This window comes from Nipponia nippon, unplaced genomic scaffold (assembly GCF_047370975.1).
Source record: "Nipponia nippon isolate SJK-2023a ecotype South Korea unplaced genomic scaffold, ASM4737097v1 scaffold_6, whole genome shotgun sequence".
In the NCBI taxonomy this organism is placed as follows: Eukaryota; Metazoa; Chordata; class Aves; order Pelecaniformes; family Threskiornithidae; genus Nipponia; species Nipponia nippon.
The window spans coordinates 77415890-77434262 of record NW_028262380.1 but is presented as its reverse complement, the minus strand read 5'-3'; the positions used below and the strand labels follow the sequence as shown (position 1 = coordinate 77434262).

The window sequence follows — 18373 nt, the reverse complement described above, 5'->3', positions numbered from 1 at the left end:
ATTCTGTCAGATTTTTTAAGATGGCAACGTTACTTTTTTGCCTTGACTTTTGCATATCGTGGCCCTTTAGCTTGTGTATCACTTAAAGTTACACAGCAATGGTTACTGCCATGCATTTCCTCAGGAAGTGTTTGTGGTTCACCATGAAATACAAAATTGTTAGAAAACACCCACTGCTTTGTGTGATCTTTTGATTAAACAAAGCTACATTTATTTCTTTCCCTCAATTAAAAAAAATAAATCCCATTTAGCTATTTTATGTCAATTTCCTCAGTGAGACACATATGCACATACATACTTATATGAGTGAATATATATATGTATGCATATAAAAATTAAGACAGGAGCATGTCTTGTGAAGAGAAGCCATTTTTCTCAAAGACGAAATATATATAAAACAACAGTTTTTAAAATGTCTTATTTTTTTTTTTAATCAGTGTTTCACTGGATGCATATGGAAGCATTTTTGTGCCATTTCCCTTTTGTTCTAAGGAGGGAGATTGTAGAAAGAGCTTAGATACGACACATAGAGAGGTTTCACAGCAGAAGCCAGAGATTCTCTTAACTTTCCTCATTACACTGCAACCCTACTACCTACCAAGAACAGCACGCACAGGTATTAGCTAAAGTACATTCTTGCTTGTTTCCCCAGCTCCCTAACAGTGATCATGAGTTTGCTACCGTGAACAGGTTGTTCACCCAGGATTGAAAAGATGAGCATCTGGTAGTGTCACTGCTTGACAACAGAGACCCTAGAATTAAAGGAAGAGGCCTTGGTCAGTGGCTCCCTCTCGTTCGTACCTTATTGAGACGACTTATTTCACACTCATAGTGTTCTTTCTTTCTGATCATTGATGCATTCTTCTGCTTCAGGAGCTTGTTCTCTTCCTTCATCTCATGGAGAGCTTCACTAAGGACCTTCGTTTCTTTCTGGGATGCAAAAATACAGAAAGATGCTGCTGAAATGCAGATGGAACCATTTTTCAAGAACAATTTTCAGAATATCTGCTGTCTGGCAGATGTGCTGCATTTTTGTTGTCCCAAACACAGCTGGGAAGGGAGGGAACAGGAAGGCAGATGGTTAGTAAAACCCAGATATGATAAAGTCTGTCGAAATTGTTTTGACCACTCACCATATGGTGAGACAGAGACAACATGCCAAACTAAGTCCCTGCTCTCTACAGTTGCACAAAGCCATGAGAAAGCTGGCAGGCCGAGCAGATCAGTACCGTACAGATGATCATCCCAAACCTGCATTACTCTTATGTACTCATAGCATAACGCCAGGGCTAAACGCTGGTGGAGTCCCAGCCATTCCCAGTGTCATACAACATTAAAGACAAAACCAGAGCTCAGTATCACATAGTCTGAGGGCTTTTTCCACAACACAAGAGACTGAGGCAGGTCTCAGCCTGCTCAAGAATTACCAAGCTACCAACCAAGGCTTAAAAATCCACTTTCTTTGACCCCATCACAGTTGTTGTTGACTTGAGCTTGACCCTTCCTAATGCGTGTGCCTACGCTGTTGCCACCCCAGCAAACTACCAGGAAGATGTCCCTATTTGCAACAGGATTTATACACTAGTCTTTCAAGATGGTATTATAGGAATTATTAGGACAGATTTGCCAAAATTCAAGTTTGAGGGTCTTCTATCGCTTTCAGTGCAGCTATTTTCAATTTACCATGAAGGAAGCTAAGATCCAAATCAGGCCCTGAAGCAAGTGCCATTGTGTAAACTTCTCTCCCAGGGTAATGCATTCCTCACTAGCCCGCTTTTGCCAGACTGTCTTAGACTAAAGCTGTTTAGACATAGGAAACAGAATGGCCCGTTCTACAAAAAAAGAAAGTATTTCAAATATTCTTTTGCAGCTGCTTTATGTGATTAAAAAATGAGATCCAACAACCATATGCACAGGACACCATATGAATGCTTTTTTTCCCATGGAACTGGCATATCTCTGTGCAGCCAGCGACTACGCATTTATTGTTCGGGCTCATGAGAAGTGCATCATCGTGTGCTAATTGAGCCACAGAAAAACACCCTTGAAAAACTGTTGCTTACAAATGAGTTAGCTATATTTTCCTTTGTTCTAAGTTAGTTGGAAGATTTAATTTTCTCCAAAAACTGGGCAAGATTAGCAGGGTATCTCTGCATTAAGTATAGGAACTCACCCAGGAGCTAGCTCAAGCTGGCATGTGCATGTGTGTTTTAAGATAAAGAAAAACAAAACACTAAAATCCATATAGGCTTTTAGCTATGCTCTTCTCTTCACCTTTGCCATCCTCTTTTCCTAGCACACATTCTCCTTCTTGGAGGCTGTCATCTCCGAGAACATGGTCATTTATAACTAAAAATTTCCAGTTTGTTCAGGTTTTTGGACCATCTGAATTCTTACGTCTTATTGCTTCTTATTCAACACTGAATCTTAGGTGTTATGGCACCTAGACTTTCCAGTGACTAGGTTGGTCTTTGATTCCTGTCTATGGGTACATAGTCATGCCCAGAGAGAACAACAACAACAAAATTTAAATCTCCAAACCAGTCAGTTTTCCTCTGTGGGCCATGGAGGACATGGGAACAGATAAAGTTCACAACATTGTCATTCTGAGAGAGCCATAACTCCAGGTGCATTAAAAAAAAAAAAAAAAAAAAGCTCTGTAAGACAGCAGCAGCATGTAATCTGTCTCAGGGTTGTTTGGTGCTGCTGGTTTTCCTAAATGGCTCAGCAGAGCACCCAGAGAACTGCCACTCTGAGTAAACAAATTTAAAAGGTACTGTCAGGCTGCTGGACTAGACAAGCAAGTAGAGAACAAGCATCTTATTACTTTGCTCTGGCAATTGCCCTGTACAATCCCTCCCAGCTCTGTGGCGACAGGGCAGTAAGTGAAACATTTAAAAAAGAAAGGGTTGTTACCTGTCAAGAAAAAAAAACAAAAACAAAAACAAAACAAAAACACACACACACACACATATGTATAAAACCAAATGCAGGTACAAAGAATGTTAGCTGCTGCAGAAAAAAACCAACCCATAAAGCCCTGGAAATCTAATCTTGGTAGATCTGTTGGCTTGGGCCTCTTGCGCATCTGCTGAACTTTAAAGCAACAAGACTGCTCATGTGCTTTCAAGCTGCACATATCTTTATGCATTTTTCTGAATCATCTCCTGGCACTGCTTTTTCTTCATCCTGCTCCGTGCGCAGCATAGGATAACTTGAGTTGGTACATCTGCTGACATGGGTGTTACAATCCTTGCTGTTCATTCAAACATCTCTACTTTTATCAGCTACCTCTGCAAAGGTATAATCTCCTGCATCCCTGCATGACATCCAAAAAGTAAAGAAATTCAGAGTAAACAGAAGCACTTACTGGCTGAGTATATAATTCTTAAAGAAATTGTTGATGTAAGGCTGAAGTTCCATGCAGGTTAACCTGTCCCCATAAGAGATTTTTGGATTATATTGTCATTTTGTTCATTATTCATGTATGTAGTAAAAAAATTGGGCAAGTGTACTGCTCATCCTTACCTTTTCAAAAAGGTAGCTAGGGCTATTTTTCACAGCTATCATATATTAAAGGGCAGGCAGTGAAAACCTTAGTAATACGAGCAGGAAGATGCATTGTCTCGCATTGAATCCACACTCAAAGCAAATACAGGCAGTGATTCAGCAAGTATATAACAATATAGTTTGCTTTAAAACATATAAACAGTCTTATTGGCTGGAAATCAAGCACGGGCTTAGCTAAGACCATACCATAATTGATAAGCAAGTAAGATGAATGTTCTGCTTATGAAGATAAAAGCTAAGGGCTTTGCATTTCTTCTCCTGCATCAGCTAACTTACATCTTACCTGAGCCTGAAAATTATGATTGCCACTTGTTTTCAAGTTTGTTTCATGTTATTAAGCAGATAGAGAAGCCCGACTTCAGCCATCAGAGCACCATCCAGAAACTTAGAAGAGATTACAAAGTGTGTGATACCATGAAGCAGAATGAGAACAGGAAGCACCACTCTGTGGTGCTTGTAGAACGGGGCACAAAGTTTTGTGTATATGTTGGGCATATATATGCCAATCACTCAGGTTGGTGGTTTTACTGTGGTGGGAATTCAGCTTAGGGATCTAGCTTTAGATGTGAATGCCTACACGAGTCAGTGCCTAAGCAGTCCTGATAGAGGTGCCCAACCACTCTCAGGGCGAGGTGAATGCCGCTCTAGAGTGGCTGATCAGCCCAGGCACTTTCAGCCCTAATAACTGCACTGACTACATCACTAATATTTACGGGGAGCTGAGAGCGCTAGCACACGTATAAAAGCCTATATTGTCACTACCAAAATGTGGATGTTTGGAGCTGACTTCACTCCTTCAAGTATTTATTGCCAAGCACTTCATCTAACATCTGCAATGACGTTCCTATTCCATTTGAAATCACTGTAGCATTTTTGTTCAAAGGAATTAAAGCAATTCACCCCGAACTGAACAGCAAGGACAGAAATCTCTGCAGTATTCATATCAATCTGCTCTTTACTCTCCCACGCACACTAAGGCCATGCTCTCTGCCAATTTGTATTGAAATGACTCTCTCGCTATACATAGTTCTCTGATCAGACAGAAGATCAGCCATTGTCTTGGGTACAATACTGAAGAGCACTCAACACCACAATCTCACATCACGGCTGTGCAACAACCCACGCCCTGCCTCTTGCAAGAAGAGAAAGGGGAAAGGCAAGACAGCATTCCACACTGAGCACAAACAGGGTAACAGAGTGCACCCTCCTACCGTTTCCTGCAACGGCCTCTCTCTGCCCAGGGCTCGCAACCTCTCATCTTCTGGATGCTGTTGATGTCTCTCTTCCTCCAGCTCGCTAACTCTCCTCTCTGACACGTCCAGTTTTGCTTTCATTTCTGCCAGCTGAAAAGCAAGTGACAGACCATGGTGGGCTGACTGGGGATCCTGAAAGGCACAGCACCTCGAAGGTGCCTTCAAATCCTTTCAGCTCTCAGCAGATCGGTGTGAAGGAGTGGATCTGGTTGCGTGTAAAGTCCCCAGCCACGGACTTTCCCCTCCCCACCTCCAAGCTCTGCTGCTCTGCCTGCAGTGGAGACTCTTAATGATCCTGGGCAAATTCTCTGTTGGTGTTAACCCAGTTGGGTCTCACACTGTTTTGCTGCCGAAGGACAACTACCATGGGTCTGTCTCTCCAAATGAATTTTCCATTTTAATATTCTTTTTTTTTTCCTTTTGCAGTTTGGACTCCCTCTGTAGGGGTGCACATCCAAATGATCTAGCCAGAGGCATAAAACGGTCCCATATTAAATGAGGAAGAGCCATTTAAATTCCTCTTCTCTTTGGGGAAAGAAAAAAAAAAAAAAAAGAAAGAAATGATCCAGATCTCAGTAAAACTTACTGGAAAATATTAAAGAGAAAATTTTCCTGATAAGCACATGAGGTCATTCTGCAAACTTCCTTTCCACAGAAGGAAACAGGAGATGAGAAGTGTCAGTCAATGAACAACTTGGTTTTTGGAATACCTGGCAAAATTGTAAGCAGCCAGCTTCATTAGGCAGCTGATTATAATGTCTGCAGCAAAGATGCCACACAGCCACAAGCAAGGAAGGAAAGCTATGCCAACAAGATCTTGACAAAAAAAAAAAAAAGGAAATAAAAAGTATTTGTTTATTTATTTTTTTAATGAAGAGCTTTTGTACAGAGCGGTTTCTTGAAAGGAAAAAAGTCTCTCTGCTTATAGAAGGCAGCATTCATGGAGGATTTATCTGAGAGCTCCCCCATCACAGGAAGCCCCACTGAGCTTCCAGGCTTCAGAAGACAGCCATAAGAGATGGGACAAGAACCAACAGATATGTGATGATGCAGGTCAGTGGCTGGGCACACCAGGCACTGCAGGCTAATTTTCAGTTAATTGTGCTCTGAAGTATGAGCAATTTTTACTACCTTGTGGAGGCCATGAAGATCTCTGCAGTCATGTCCACCCTGGTCCCTTCTATTTTAGAGATGCCCTGCTTCTCTGGTTATTTTGTCCTACTGAAGACTGTACACACATTAGCTTCATTTTTATGTGATGAAGCTTTTGTAATTTGTCAGCTAAAGACAAAGTAAACATGATGTCTTTCCCCCCTAAGATATTTACTATAGCTATGGCTGGTTGGTATTTAAGCACAGACTTAGCTATGAGCAGGTGGTATAAATATTCCAATAGAAGTAGTCAACATTGTTACCTGTTTTTCATAAAGCTGTTTCATATTTCTAAATTGATGATCCCATTGCTTGTTCACCTCCAGAAGCTGTAATTATCAGGAAGTCACAGTAAATAACTCTTATTTCAACATTGGCAATAAATAAAAAAAAAAAAATTGGCATTCTAACCCTCCAGCTATGAGTGTTCACAACCTCCTCATTATCTGGCCAGCTCATTTCAGAAAAAGCAAGTTTAAGGTTTGGCAAGCTTTATGGCCCATCTGCCAGTGCTTTGGTATTTCAGTTAAAGTACATGAACGTTCAGGAAGTAACGTTCAGGAAGCATGCAAATACACAATAAGCTACAGGTGAATCATTTGCAATGCTGTACAAATCCCAAGCTGCAACTCCTAAATGGCCAAGGACTTTCTTGTTAGTTTGCTTTAAGTTCCATAAACATATTTCCAATTAGAAGGTCTCTGACTTCAAACGAGTGAATTGAAGACTCCTATTGACTGCAATTACTACTGGGTGCAAACTCCACTTGCCTTTCTCAGTACCACTAAACTGAGCAAGCGTACACATGCAAGACGGGAAGACTGGCTAACACCACACATGTAAGTGGTAGGAGTGAAGTCAGTGTGCATGCATTTTTATTGGAGAAAGCCAAATAGGTCCCTCTGACGCATTTTGCTTTGTAGGGTATACGGTCACTCTTTAGGATGCTCAGCAAAAGAACAGCTTCCAGTTTGCTGCTACCTGTGACTAAGACACCTCCGGCTACTACTCATGGTGGTTCCTTGGCCTTTACAATAGTGATCATTAAGAAAATTTGCCCTTTGTACCATATAAATCTCTGCTCTTCTAGATTCACAGCCGCATTACAATAAGTCATCATTTGTTTTTAGGAACAGTTCTCCAAATATAACTCTGCCTAGCTTGGTAGAGAGAAGTAGGACTATAGGAACTAGTTTAAACAAAATTTTAAGTGCTTGCACACTTCGGGCTGTGAAGAAATGCAAAGCAGAAAGTCTCCACATAGAAATTCTCACAAGAGTGCAGGATGAGAGTCCCACAGTAAAAACATAGGCCTCGCTGGACTGGCAGGTAAAACCAACTGCAGCATAAACACAGTGTAAGTAACAGTGATAACACATTCAGTGATTACCTGCCCCGGGCATATTACTGATGTAATGTCTGTCCTAGAGGTTATATCTGTAAAGGTTAAGAGTAAACTTAAGACTACCTCTCGCCTCTGTCTTTCCAGTGAGAGGATCTGTTGTTCCAGAGAATTGGCTGATACAGTCTTCTTGGTCAGTAATACGTGCCTTGACTGAAGAAAAGAAACGTTAAAAAATGAACGCTTTCAGCATCCTCTCTTCAAATCATGATTATCATATAAAATTCCCATCTACACTGCCATGTGCATGCAAAGAAACTGTAACAGCAACATTTTCCTACATTGCATTTCTATTTCAGTACCTTTACACCTGCTGACAGCAGATTCTGAAGCATACATCTGCTTTAACCCTGCCTAGTCTGTGTTTTAATTGAAGCATTATGCAAACGGACACAGAAATAAACAAAATTATGTCTATTTGTACCATCTGAGACACAGAAGACAAAACAGGATTTTAATTATCTTACAGATGGTAATACACACAAGTAGTACAAGCCACAAAAATTGAGCATAAGTTGAAGTGGGCGTAAGTAATTCCCTTCATTTACAAGAACTAGAATAATTAGTAGTATTGCCGCTGGTAAGTGCTTGCAGGCCCAAGGCAATAAACTTTAGCACAATGGGTTCAAAACAAGCAATACAGAAAACGAATAGGCCATTTGGAGAAATTAGGAAATCAGTCTGCAATTGTTCCATTTTTTTAAATGTGGAGTTTTGCCCATGCAGGACAACAGCAGCTAAACCCTCATTTTTATAACAGCAATGTCGTATATCATAATTTCCAAGAAGTTTCTATGGATTGTCATGAACATGTGACCTATTAGAGAGAGACAGAGAGAGAGATATGTAGTTATATATCAAGAGAACTGTACTGGCAAAAAGATACATGCTCATAAAAATAAAACATACTATGTTCAGATACCTAGTCAGGGATATTTTTTTTTTTTCTCCCTAAATTCTCCACCAATCTATGAGAAACTAGAATAAAAGCGTGAGCACTTCTGAGGTCTTAAATCTCCTGAAATAAATTTATTTTCTTCAGCTAGAGAATTTAATGACAAATACCAATGAAGAAGAACAGTTTTGTTGTGTCTTTTCACAGGCAAAAATCCTGACCACGTATTTGCCCCATGGCCAGTCCTGCTGAGCTCTAGTGTGGAGCACTCAACTTCCATGCTAGAAAACACTTAATCCCTCTTCCTGTAGAAGTTCATCGACATGTTTAACTTAAAGTATCTGAAGCAATTACCTGGCAGTCAATGGAGTTATTCACATGTTGAATTGTTTTCAGAATCTGGGCTTCCATCACAAAATGACCAGATACTTTTGGGGGCAGGGGGGAAACACTAGGGCACATTTTCTTTCTAAGAATGCCGTATCCAAAAATATTTCTAACATTTCCTTCCACTCTTAAACAGCGCAAATCAGTCAGACAAATCTACTGGAACACAAAAATGAGCCCATAATTGTCAATCTACAAAGTGACACACATGATACCTACACCAGCTCAAGGCATTCCTGATAATCAGACAGCACTTCAGAGGACAGCCAAAACAGTCACTTACTTCTAGTGGATCTGCTGGGGCTTCCATGTCACTCACACCTGCCCATGCGCATCCAAGACGGCCTTGAGCATTTGTTTCACTACGGATCTTTGGAAGAAGAGCAGCAATGAAACAGATACTTTACATTGGCTAAAGGAGCAGGAGAATTGCATTAAGACCCATCTGCAAGTGCTGCCTGTGGAAGCAGCCAAGGTTCAAAAATAAGTGGTGGAATTTTGATTTTAACCTTTTCCTCCTTCCTGGCGGGGGCTTCCCAGAAGGGTTGAAGCACACTGCCTATGACTAATATGCTGGGCAAGGCAGTACTCTGCCTATTGTGCATGTAAATTGCAATCAACTGGCCAATTCACCCCGAGAGAGGAAGTTGCATGTATAAGGGAAGGAAGGGTATGTTTTTTCAGTAAATAAGAGGACCGGGTTTTCTGTCCCTGCTTCCAGTTGTAAAAAAGGACTTACATAAGTATGACAAGTATTAAGTGACACTAAGACAGTGTGAACTATCATGATAGAAAAATTAGTGAGTCATGCTTATAAAAGAGTAACAGCGAAGTCTGTTAACAGCTATGGGGAAAAGCACTCTCGTACAAACTCCAAGATATTTAGGGGAAAACCGTAACTGGAAAATTGATTTACTTTCCCTGAAGAAAAGCTGCACAAAGATGAAGAATTACTGGTATTGTTATTCTTCTCCTATTGTGTTTGCAGTTCTAGTACTTACCTTATCTAAGCACAGATCTAGCTTCAAGCTATTTGTGTCTTCACTTTAGTACTCAAGGAACTCAGCACTTCAGACTTGTGTCTTAGTTTCCCATTTGGAAAAAGAGGTTAACCTTAGCAAGTTAAACTCACAGGAAAGATTAACAAAGAGGCCTCCACAGACTTCACATACAAAGTCAGGATGAAATAGAAAAGCGCAAAGCATTGTTGTTTTCAATCTTGGAATTCTGAATAATGATGGATTGGAGAAAGAAGCGTGAAAGAAAAAATCATTTTCCTTATTGTGGAAAGATCCCAGGGTCTGAGGCTTTTTCAGTGGGGGCAGAGGTTCCTTATTTCCTTTTGAAGGAATGGAACAAAAGCTAGTCTATGAAATTTGACATAAAATAATATAAATCTGTGGGAGTTCTTTCAATTTCCAAAAAAGGATTTAGACAAAGTAAAGTAATCCTGTGAAATGCTGGAATTTAACAGCCACATTCCAGATCTCTGGTCCATAATGTATGACTAAGTAAATCCTCTTTTGCAAAATACAAACCCCAATTTGGAAGAAAGCTACTATTTTAGAGTATTTGCGTACAAAATATATCCTCCCTACCCTGATGTTCTTTTTATTTTTTCCTGGTTTATGGAGCAGCTGGAAAACTCGTGGGGTACAAAGAGAGAAATTAAAAAACAAGCGTTGTTTTAATAAAGACATTTTAGATTCTACATAGGACTCATCCTACCCATCACAAAATAAAAGCATTTCATCTGTACCTATACCAAAACTAGTCTTTGAGCATATCCCTCCCAGGTACAGCATCAGTTTACAGAAGGAAGAACTACTGGCTGATAACACAACAGAAATTTCCACAATTGCATTTCTTGACATTTCTGTAGTGATTAATATGTTGTAAGAAATACGAGCCAGTAGCTGCCAGGCAATGGAACAAAGTAAACCTCTGTACATGTATCACGAAAGCAAGGTTAAGTGAAACAGGAAGGCCTTCCCCCGGGAAACCGACGTGCGAGAAGGTCAGCTTCTAAAAATGAATAAACGTACTGTGCTACCTGAGAGAATATAGTAACAGATAAACCATAAAATCTCCATAGTGGAGAAGGAAGAGGAAACACCACGGATTTTAAAAATGAGACCAAGTATTATAATATTATTAAAAGTTTATGTCAAATCAAAGCTTACACCTAATGACTTCAAAGATCTTTGCAGAAGTAGGCAATAACCCTCTTATAGACATAGGGAAACAGACCAACTGAATGCTAAAGGTCATCCAGATGTTACTGTCAGATCAGAGAATGATGATGTCTCCTTTCACCCACAGTCTGTCCATCTGTCTGTCACAGCCGTGTCTGCAGCATCCATTAGCAAGCTGCCACTGCATAATTTTTTGTTCTGACTGTACTAAAGTTAGGGCTGATGAAGAGTCAAGAGGCAGCTGCTGAAGGAGAGGGTACTGTAACTAGGCACAAGTGACACAAACAGCAATGATCTATCATCTTCTTACAATGTCCTGCTACCTTGTGCTGACCTGCTACAGTCCTATAGATTATAAACTCATGGAAACAGAGTCTGACTATAAAGTACCAACATTGAACATCTGATTCATAAAAATACAATCAGAGAACTTCCACGTTGCACATCTGCTCTCGAGGGCAAGGATTCTCAAGCACAGACACCTTCCCTTATGCCGGCTCCCATGCTCAGCAGTCCCACCCCCATCATTCCAGCAGCAGCTAAGCTTTGGGAGAAAGCTTAGGTTGAATGGCTGCATTTTATGGTCTGGCCTACTAAGGTAAACCAGCCCCAGTTTCTGATTTCCTCACAACAGCCGCGCTGCGATATGCTAGGTGAGGTGCCAAGTGGTCCCTGCGGCAGGGACAGAAGAGCAAACCCAGGGCACAGCCCTACTTGAGAATCACAGCTCCCACCTGAAAGATATTAGTGCTCAAATTACTTTGAAGAGAAGATGAGGCTAAGCCCCTGGAGTGCACACAGTTGTTACCATTACCTAGTTCAAAAGAGTCTCCTGGAAAGCTAAGTAGTTTCCTGGAAAGCTAGGTGGGCATTAGGACACCAAGTCCTTTGTTGTTGATATCTTAATGACCATATTAACCACTACTGAAAGTGAATGATTCTCTCTTGGACTGAAGGATTTTAAGGTGCCACTTATAGGGACTTTAACTAGTTGCAACACTGTTCCTTTCTGATCTTCCCCCCTGCCCATGACACAGAGAGAGCTGGGGAGACCTGGGGGAAAAGGTGAAGCTCCTAGAAGAGTAGAGGCTAGAACAACAACAGCATCTCCACATCTCCCCCTTTCCATGCCAAAATGACCTGCACATTCACCCATTTTCACTCTCTGTGAGCCTACCATAGTGACTGAGCAGCCATAGCTGTTGTCCTTTCCCACACTAGGGCTATGCATAAGAGTTTTGAGTCAAGTTTTGCTGTTTGCTGAAATAGCTGTTGTTTGCATGCAGTTTGGCACTGTCAGTGAATGCAATTTATACTGGCCTCATTTATAGGGCAAATCTTTCACCTAACATTACTGTCTTGTTTGAAAGACATATTGCTCCCTGCTAACAATCAATAAGCTCTGAGCCAGGCATGCCTGTGTGGAAGCTCTTAGCTTTGCTACTGGCCTTCCACCCTATGCATACACGTTAAAAACAATGCCAAATTTTCTTGCATCATCTTAGCTGTTGCTCCTCACTACAAGTATTTTATACAAAACATGACAGAATAGAAATGACATTAAGTACTCTTCAGTGCCTAGCTAGGCAAGATTAGCATTCATACGGATAACGCTGATGCCCCTTCGCACAGTGCCTAACGTCAAATACCTTGTAAGAGACTTGATAGGAAATACATCTCAAGGGTGACAATGTGCTGTTCAAGAACAACAGTGCTGTTCAGTTGTGTGAGCAGCTCGGTGGGAGATAGGTACCTTGTTCCCTCCCTCACAAGTGCTTTTCTGTACTGATTGCCACATAAGACGTATTCCACGTATTGGAAAGAGAAGAGTATGTCTGAAATCTATATGAATAGAAGAAATACCGATGCGTAGGGAACAAAAGCTCAAGCTTTTCAGAGGTGGTGGTATTCTTCCAGCAAAAACTGGGAGAGGTTGAAGCAAAATTGTTGTCTCTCTCTTTCCTTCATAGCACTGAAAAGGAAGACAGGGAGATGACAACATCCATTTTCTTTGGTATTGCAGAGATAAAGACACTACATTTGTTTACCAGTTTACTGCTACACAATCAAAAACAACTTAGTTGTACAACAGCACTTCAGAAATCTGAGATACATAAAAATCCTTGAAAGGAGGACTCTTTTTGACAACCGTCAAACTTCAGAAGTCAAAAAAAGAAAAATATTTTTAAGGCATTTATATTTGGTTTGAAACTATTGAATCAAATATGCAGTTTTAAATTGCTTGGATATTCTAGTTGAAGACCAGACGGTAAATGCAGTCGCAAACCTAAAAACTGTTTACAGATCCAAGCAAACTTTCAAGAAGCTATTAAAATTTTCCAGCCTGCAAAACATAACCAGACCAGTTGAAGATTTCAGAGGAAAATTTGTCCTAGTGCTACCCCGTCACAGGAAGCTCAGGAAACTTCACAGGAAGCAAAAATGACAGCTGAAGAGGGTGTCTGCAAAGTCTGAACAGGTCTGCACAAAACACCAGGAAAGTAAATTTTGGAGGAAAACACAGACTTAGCAGTGTTGTCCAAAGGCAAGGCAGTGTATGTTTGCTAGGTGTCACACTGTTTGGAAAATGCCTACAGAGAAGACATCCGAGGAGAAACTAAGTGTGCGTGTTCTGCACAGTGGGAACGATGTCAGCCATGCGCTGTGCTAAGAGTACGTCCATCGGTGCTAACGAAGGCGAGTGCTCCCCGGGAGCTGCCTGAGCCACTCTGGCAGCCACGGACAGAAACGGCACCGCAGACGTGGGCAGTACCCCAACTACTGGGTTGGACATGCTGGACACTGCCATGCAAATTAGCACCACCTCTAACACTGCAGTAAAGGGCTTGGGGGGAAAATCTATTCACTCTCTTGTCACAGACAACTAAAAATCAGATTTTACCGTGGTGAAATCATACCTACTTTAGCCACTAACATGCAAAATCAAGACCTGCTAAATGTGATGTAACAACAGTGACAAACTGGTCAGCAAGTTTTATAAATCCCAACCTAATGCTTGCATGAACCTCAATTTCCCTGATTACTTCATCTCTTCCTCTTTAAATGAACAAGTCAGTCTGTGTCACGGCATTTACTGGTTACACTAAAAAAAAAAATTCACGAGAAAACAGACTACAGGGAATAGTCTCTGAGTGGAGAAATATAAACTTGGCAACTTCTTACAGTATAACTGCCTCTGACTTCTCCATAAACACGTGTAAAACCACACCATAGTTTGCAATGGATAGAGTTGTATTACTTTTTATAGCCTCCCTAAAATACAGAGACATACAGGCCTTTATCTAGCTGGGGTCCATCACACATTTTAGAGCAAGAGCATAAGTAACTTACATTCTCTTTTCATCTTTTTCTCATGCCTTACTTCTCCTTCCACTCTCTCTCCAGAAAGTCACTTCCTTTGCATGTTCCATCCCAAACAAGGAAACAATACATGCTTACTCCTGCTGCTGGGCTGTGACTTGTAATTGTATCATCAACCACTACTGAATATAAATAAACTTTTCTTTACATTTGAGAATAGTTTAAGTAAATATGGAAAACAAAGGAGAGAAACGGAGCAGAGTCTGCTCTCCAGACGAGCAAGTGGAGTTTGGTAGCTTAAGAAAATGAAGTTAATACAAGAGTGATCACATTCTGTCTTTGGAGAGCTGCTCATATCTGGCTCCTCCTAGAAGAATGTTTGATAATATCTCTTCTATGTGTATTATAAAAAATGCTTTCTTAATGTCCACGTGAGCCCTCCTGTTCCTTGACTTCCACTGCTCTCTCTATTACAGTGACTGATCAAAACATGATTAAATGTATTTAAGAAAATATTATAGTGAGCAAACCTGCACCTGCAAGTTTGACTAATAGCCTGAAATCTTCTGTAATGTCTGTGAATCATAATTTAAAACATTTAAATTTTCTTAATCAGCATGAATTCTTAGTAAGACCTTTACCCAACTTTCTCCCACGCTTCACACTCTTTTTTTCTCCCCATTCATACTCGCCTACTTAGCCTATGAAGCATTACCCTTAGCATTTATCATTTTTGTCCATGCTACAGGCAATGGTGACAGAAAAGAACTGGCCATGTATTTTTCAAAACTCATCAGGCAGCTCTGATCATTATGACAGATGGTACCTGATTTACCTTTCATTTTTGTTCACAGCTGTCTTGTATTACTTTAAAGACTGAGGTGAAGAGGGAAACATCCTCTTTTATGGCAATCGGTTTGAGCACACTCAGGGAAGAAAGTTCCAGATACTTTGGAGTGTGGCTGCCAGGAATGCCTGTCAGGGAGCTGGGAGCCAGAACCTCCTGTAGAGGGACTGCTGTGAGGAGTAGGAATAAGCCAGTCAGCTACCAGCTATGGAAAAAGCTTCCCAGCAAGCAAATGGGACCAGGCAGGATTTGCTGCCCCTCAGAAACTCAGAGTTAACTCACTAGTGGCAGCATACAACCCCACCTGCAAGGCCAAAGTGGGCTGAAGTGCTTAGAAGCCTTCTATTAATTTCTATTCTATTTCTATGATATTCTGTAATTTCTATTAGTAGCAGCTTTGAGGTTGGGTTTTTTTTTTTTCCCTGTTTAAAAAAGAGAATTATTTTAGTTTGTATTCTAGGAAGACCTGACCTCTCTGAGCATAAAAGCCTTTTAGTCATCTTTGGGAAGCTTGCAATGGGAGAAAAAAATCAAAGCCCTGGAGTTGTGGCCAACACTGAACCCTCTCACAAGCGTCAGCACCACAAGAAGATAAAAGTTCTCATTTTCAGAGTGCTGGATTTTTATTCTGGGAAAGGCTTCTGTTACAGTATTACAAAATAGGCACTCACAAATTAAGATAATGAAAGCCACTTGTCACTTCTGAAAATTCTGTCTGTTCAGTAACTGCAGTGAAACCAAGAACCATCAAAATGGTTGATCCAAGTAAAATGGTAAAATCATAATTATTTTTTTTTTCTTCCTTCCTAGCCAATCAGGTATCTGCTGTGAGCTTTGTTAGGGTTGTTTGTTTGTTTGTTCATTATACTGTTCAGTTGCAGAATTGTAGAAGCTAGATTTACTCTGAGATTACTTGGGTTAAGATGTGGTAGCTTTTGGGGAGCCTTCTGTTTGCTTACATTTTGGTCGAGCTTTGCTTTTGGCTTTATTCCTGAAGCTGTTTTTATGCCAGCAGTGCTTGCTACAATGTCCATTGCAACCCCTTTTCCAATTCTGGTGCACATGGTGAAACGGTAAAAAATGAGAGATTTTAGTTGAAGAATAAAATCAGCTCTTAAACCAGAAGAAAAATCTGCCCTTTCCTGTCGAAACCTGGTCCACGTGCTTCACCCAGAGAAGTGTGCTAGAAAGGGATTTTCCCTTAAATAACTATGTCAGCCTCAACCTTTTGTGCTGTTCGGTTAGGTACTCGCTCTGACAGAAAAATATGCGCAGATGCAAATGTGTGCCTTAATATGTGGGAACCAGATAAAATTAGAGCAAGATGTGGTTTCAGAGTAAGTAAAACACAGCACAGGCTTCTGTTTCAGGATTTCCTTTATCCACTGTTTTCCATCATCGCCCATGAGACTAACCATAAGAGCATGGCTACTCAAGTACCTAAGCATTTGCAAGCTCAGGCCTGATGATGAAAATCCCAGTTTCATGGAACAATAATTGGATGATAATTTGTGACTGTAGCAAAAAGGCTATTTTGAGTTTTACAACATAGTTGTTGCAAGTACAGATAGCCCTTAAATGAAAATTTTTTTCTTTCTCACTTCAATACCCAAACCAGTTTAGGTGCTTGAAAGCTTATTGTTTTGGTTTTTTTTAGGTTTTTTTGGTTGGTTGGTTGGTTTTTTTGTTTTGTTTTGTTTCTAACAATTGATCCCATAAAATATATTATCTCTGTCAGCTTTACTTTATGTTGACACACTGCTAATTATTTTAGTTGTTGTTCTTCCCTTCCTATTTGATACTTTTTTCTACCCTCGCCTCCCCTGGAAAACATCCTTCTTGTGTGTAGAATCTTGATGAAGCCCTAAACATACTGAAAACACTGCCTGAGTACTTTTTAGTAATATTTGTATTTTGATGCATAATATTTAGTCTAGCTTATTCCAGTTCAATGTAATCAGCTTTATTCTTAAATTTGAAAAAGGAAGCTGCTTTTTTTGTGGTAAGAAATATGTTTCTTTGAGTTCTTATATTAAAACAGCAAATTGCTTGACGGTTTTGGCCTTCAGTTTCACCCTCTGTGGAAGACAGAACAAGGAACTCTTTCCTTCCTGAGGCACATTTTGAGGACAGGCATTTTCACAGACTATGGTCTCTGCAGGACTGGAGCTTGCAATCCTTCTCGTTCACATACGCTCCTGCTGCACATCGCAGCAATAAGTGATGTTACAGAAGACAGGGGGAACAGATAAGCAGATCTGAATTAGAAATTATCAATTGTTCTAATCAGTGAAAGATTTCATTGTATGTTTCCCTTTTTTGGTCAATGTCCCTAGCAAAAGTAAACACATTTCATTAAACCGAGAGCTTAAATCAATGTAAAATAATGATGCCATACTAATGTCTCACCTCTCATTTCAACTTAACACTTAAAAAAGCCCAGACAGTTTGCTCACCTAGACAAACTACATACAGGGACACAGGCACTCAAGTCCCTTATATTAGACCAATGAACCATATATGGGTGTCAGGGACCAGAGTACACCAACAGGCTCTAATTGCTGTGACCTGCCTGTAAGGATGTTTCTCTGTAATCTCCTTCCTCTTTTCCCTCTCCCAGAGCAGGGAACATAGCATCATGACAAGCTGCAATTAAAGTACTACAGATAAAGGAATCATAGGCTGAAGGATGTGCTGAGAATTAGTTCATTCTGTAGACCTACATTTTCTCTTTCTCAAATATTTGCCTTTAAAACCACAATAATATTATATATTTTAATGGAAAAAATCCTGGTGAAAAAGGGAATTTGTTTACAGACACTTCCAGATAACAGTCTCAAAAGCAATTTAAGCTCAGAAGGAAATGACATTTTGCAGTGTGCAATTTATACTCTTCACTCCAGAAAAAAAGTTACAGAATAAAAATTACTTGCTGGCTCTGCCAAATAACTTCCTGATGAATGACCAACACTATAGGCAAGAGTACACTTTTGTTTCATTATTATCTTTTTCCTAATTCCTAAAGAATTCTCCCTTCATTTTAAGTCTAAATCAGCATTTCATTTCATTTCACAAACTGACATTTTCTGGTTTGTTTTTAAATACTATTTTATAACCTTTGTAATTGAAAGTATACTAGGTTTGTTAAAAATATTACCTCATTTTCCAAAACACAGAATCTGATGTATGTACTCTAGCATCTTATACTGAAGTTGTTGGAGCTTATCATCACAACTGTCAAGCTGTCATGCACTTGAAGTCCAAGTCAATAACCAGCCAAGCGAAAAGCTGTTTGACTTAAAAGCATAGATAAAAAATAGCCAGTATATTTCTAGTGCGGAAATATCATAA

General features: G+C 40.2%; 1 protein-coding gene across 1 annotated transcript in view; it reads right to left on the bottom strand.

Annotated features, from left to right (window-relative positions):
* TNIP3 (TNFAIP3 interacting protein 3) overlaps window positions 1-18373 on the bottom strand; it is a 58673-nt gene that overhangs the window by 21388 nt on the left and 18912 nt on the right. The window contains exons 4-8 of the mRNA XM_087737780.1: window positions 8943-9029; window positions 7444-7530; window positions 6239-6304; window positions 4782-4913; window positions 802-930 (exon numbers count right to left, since the gene is read on the bottom strand). Of these exons, the coding sequence (XP_087593906.1) occupies window positions 802-930; window positions 4782-4913; window positions 6239-6304; window positions 7444-7530; window positions 8943-9029 (501 nt within the window). The remainder of the gene's footprint in view (window positions 1-801; window positions 931-4781; window positions 4914-6238; window positions 6305-7443; window positions 7531-8942; window positions 9030-18373) is intronic.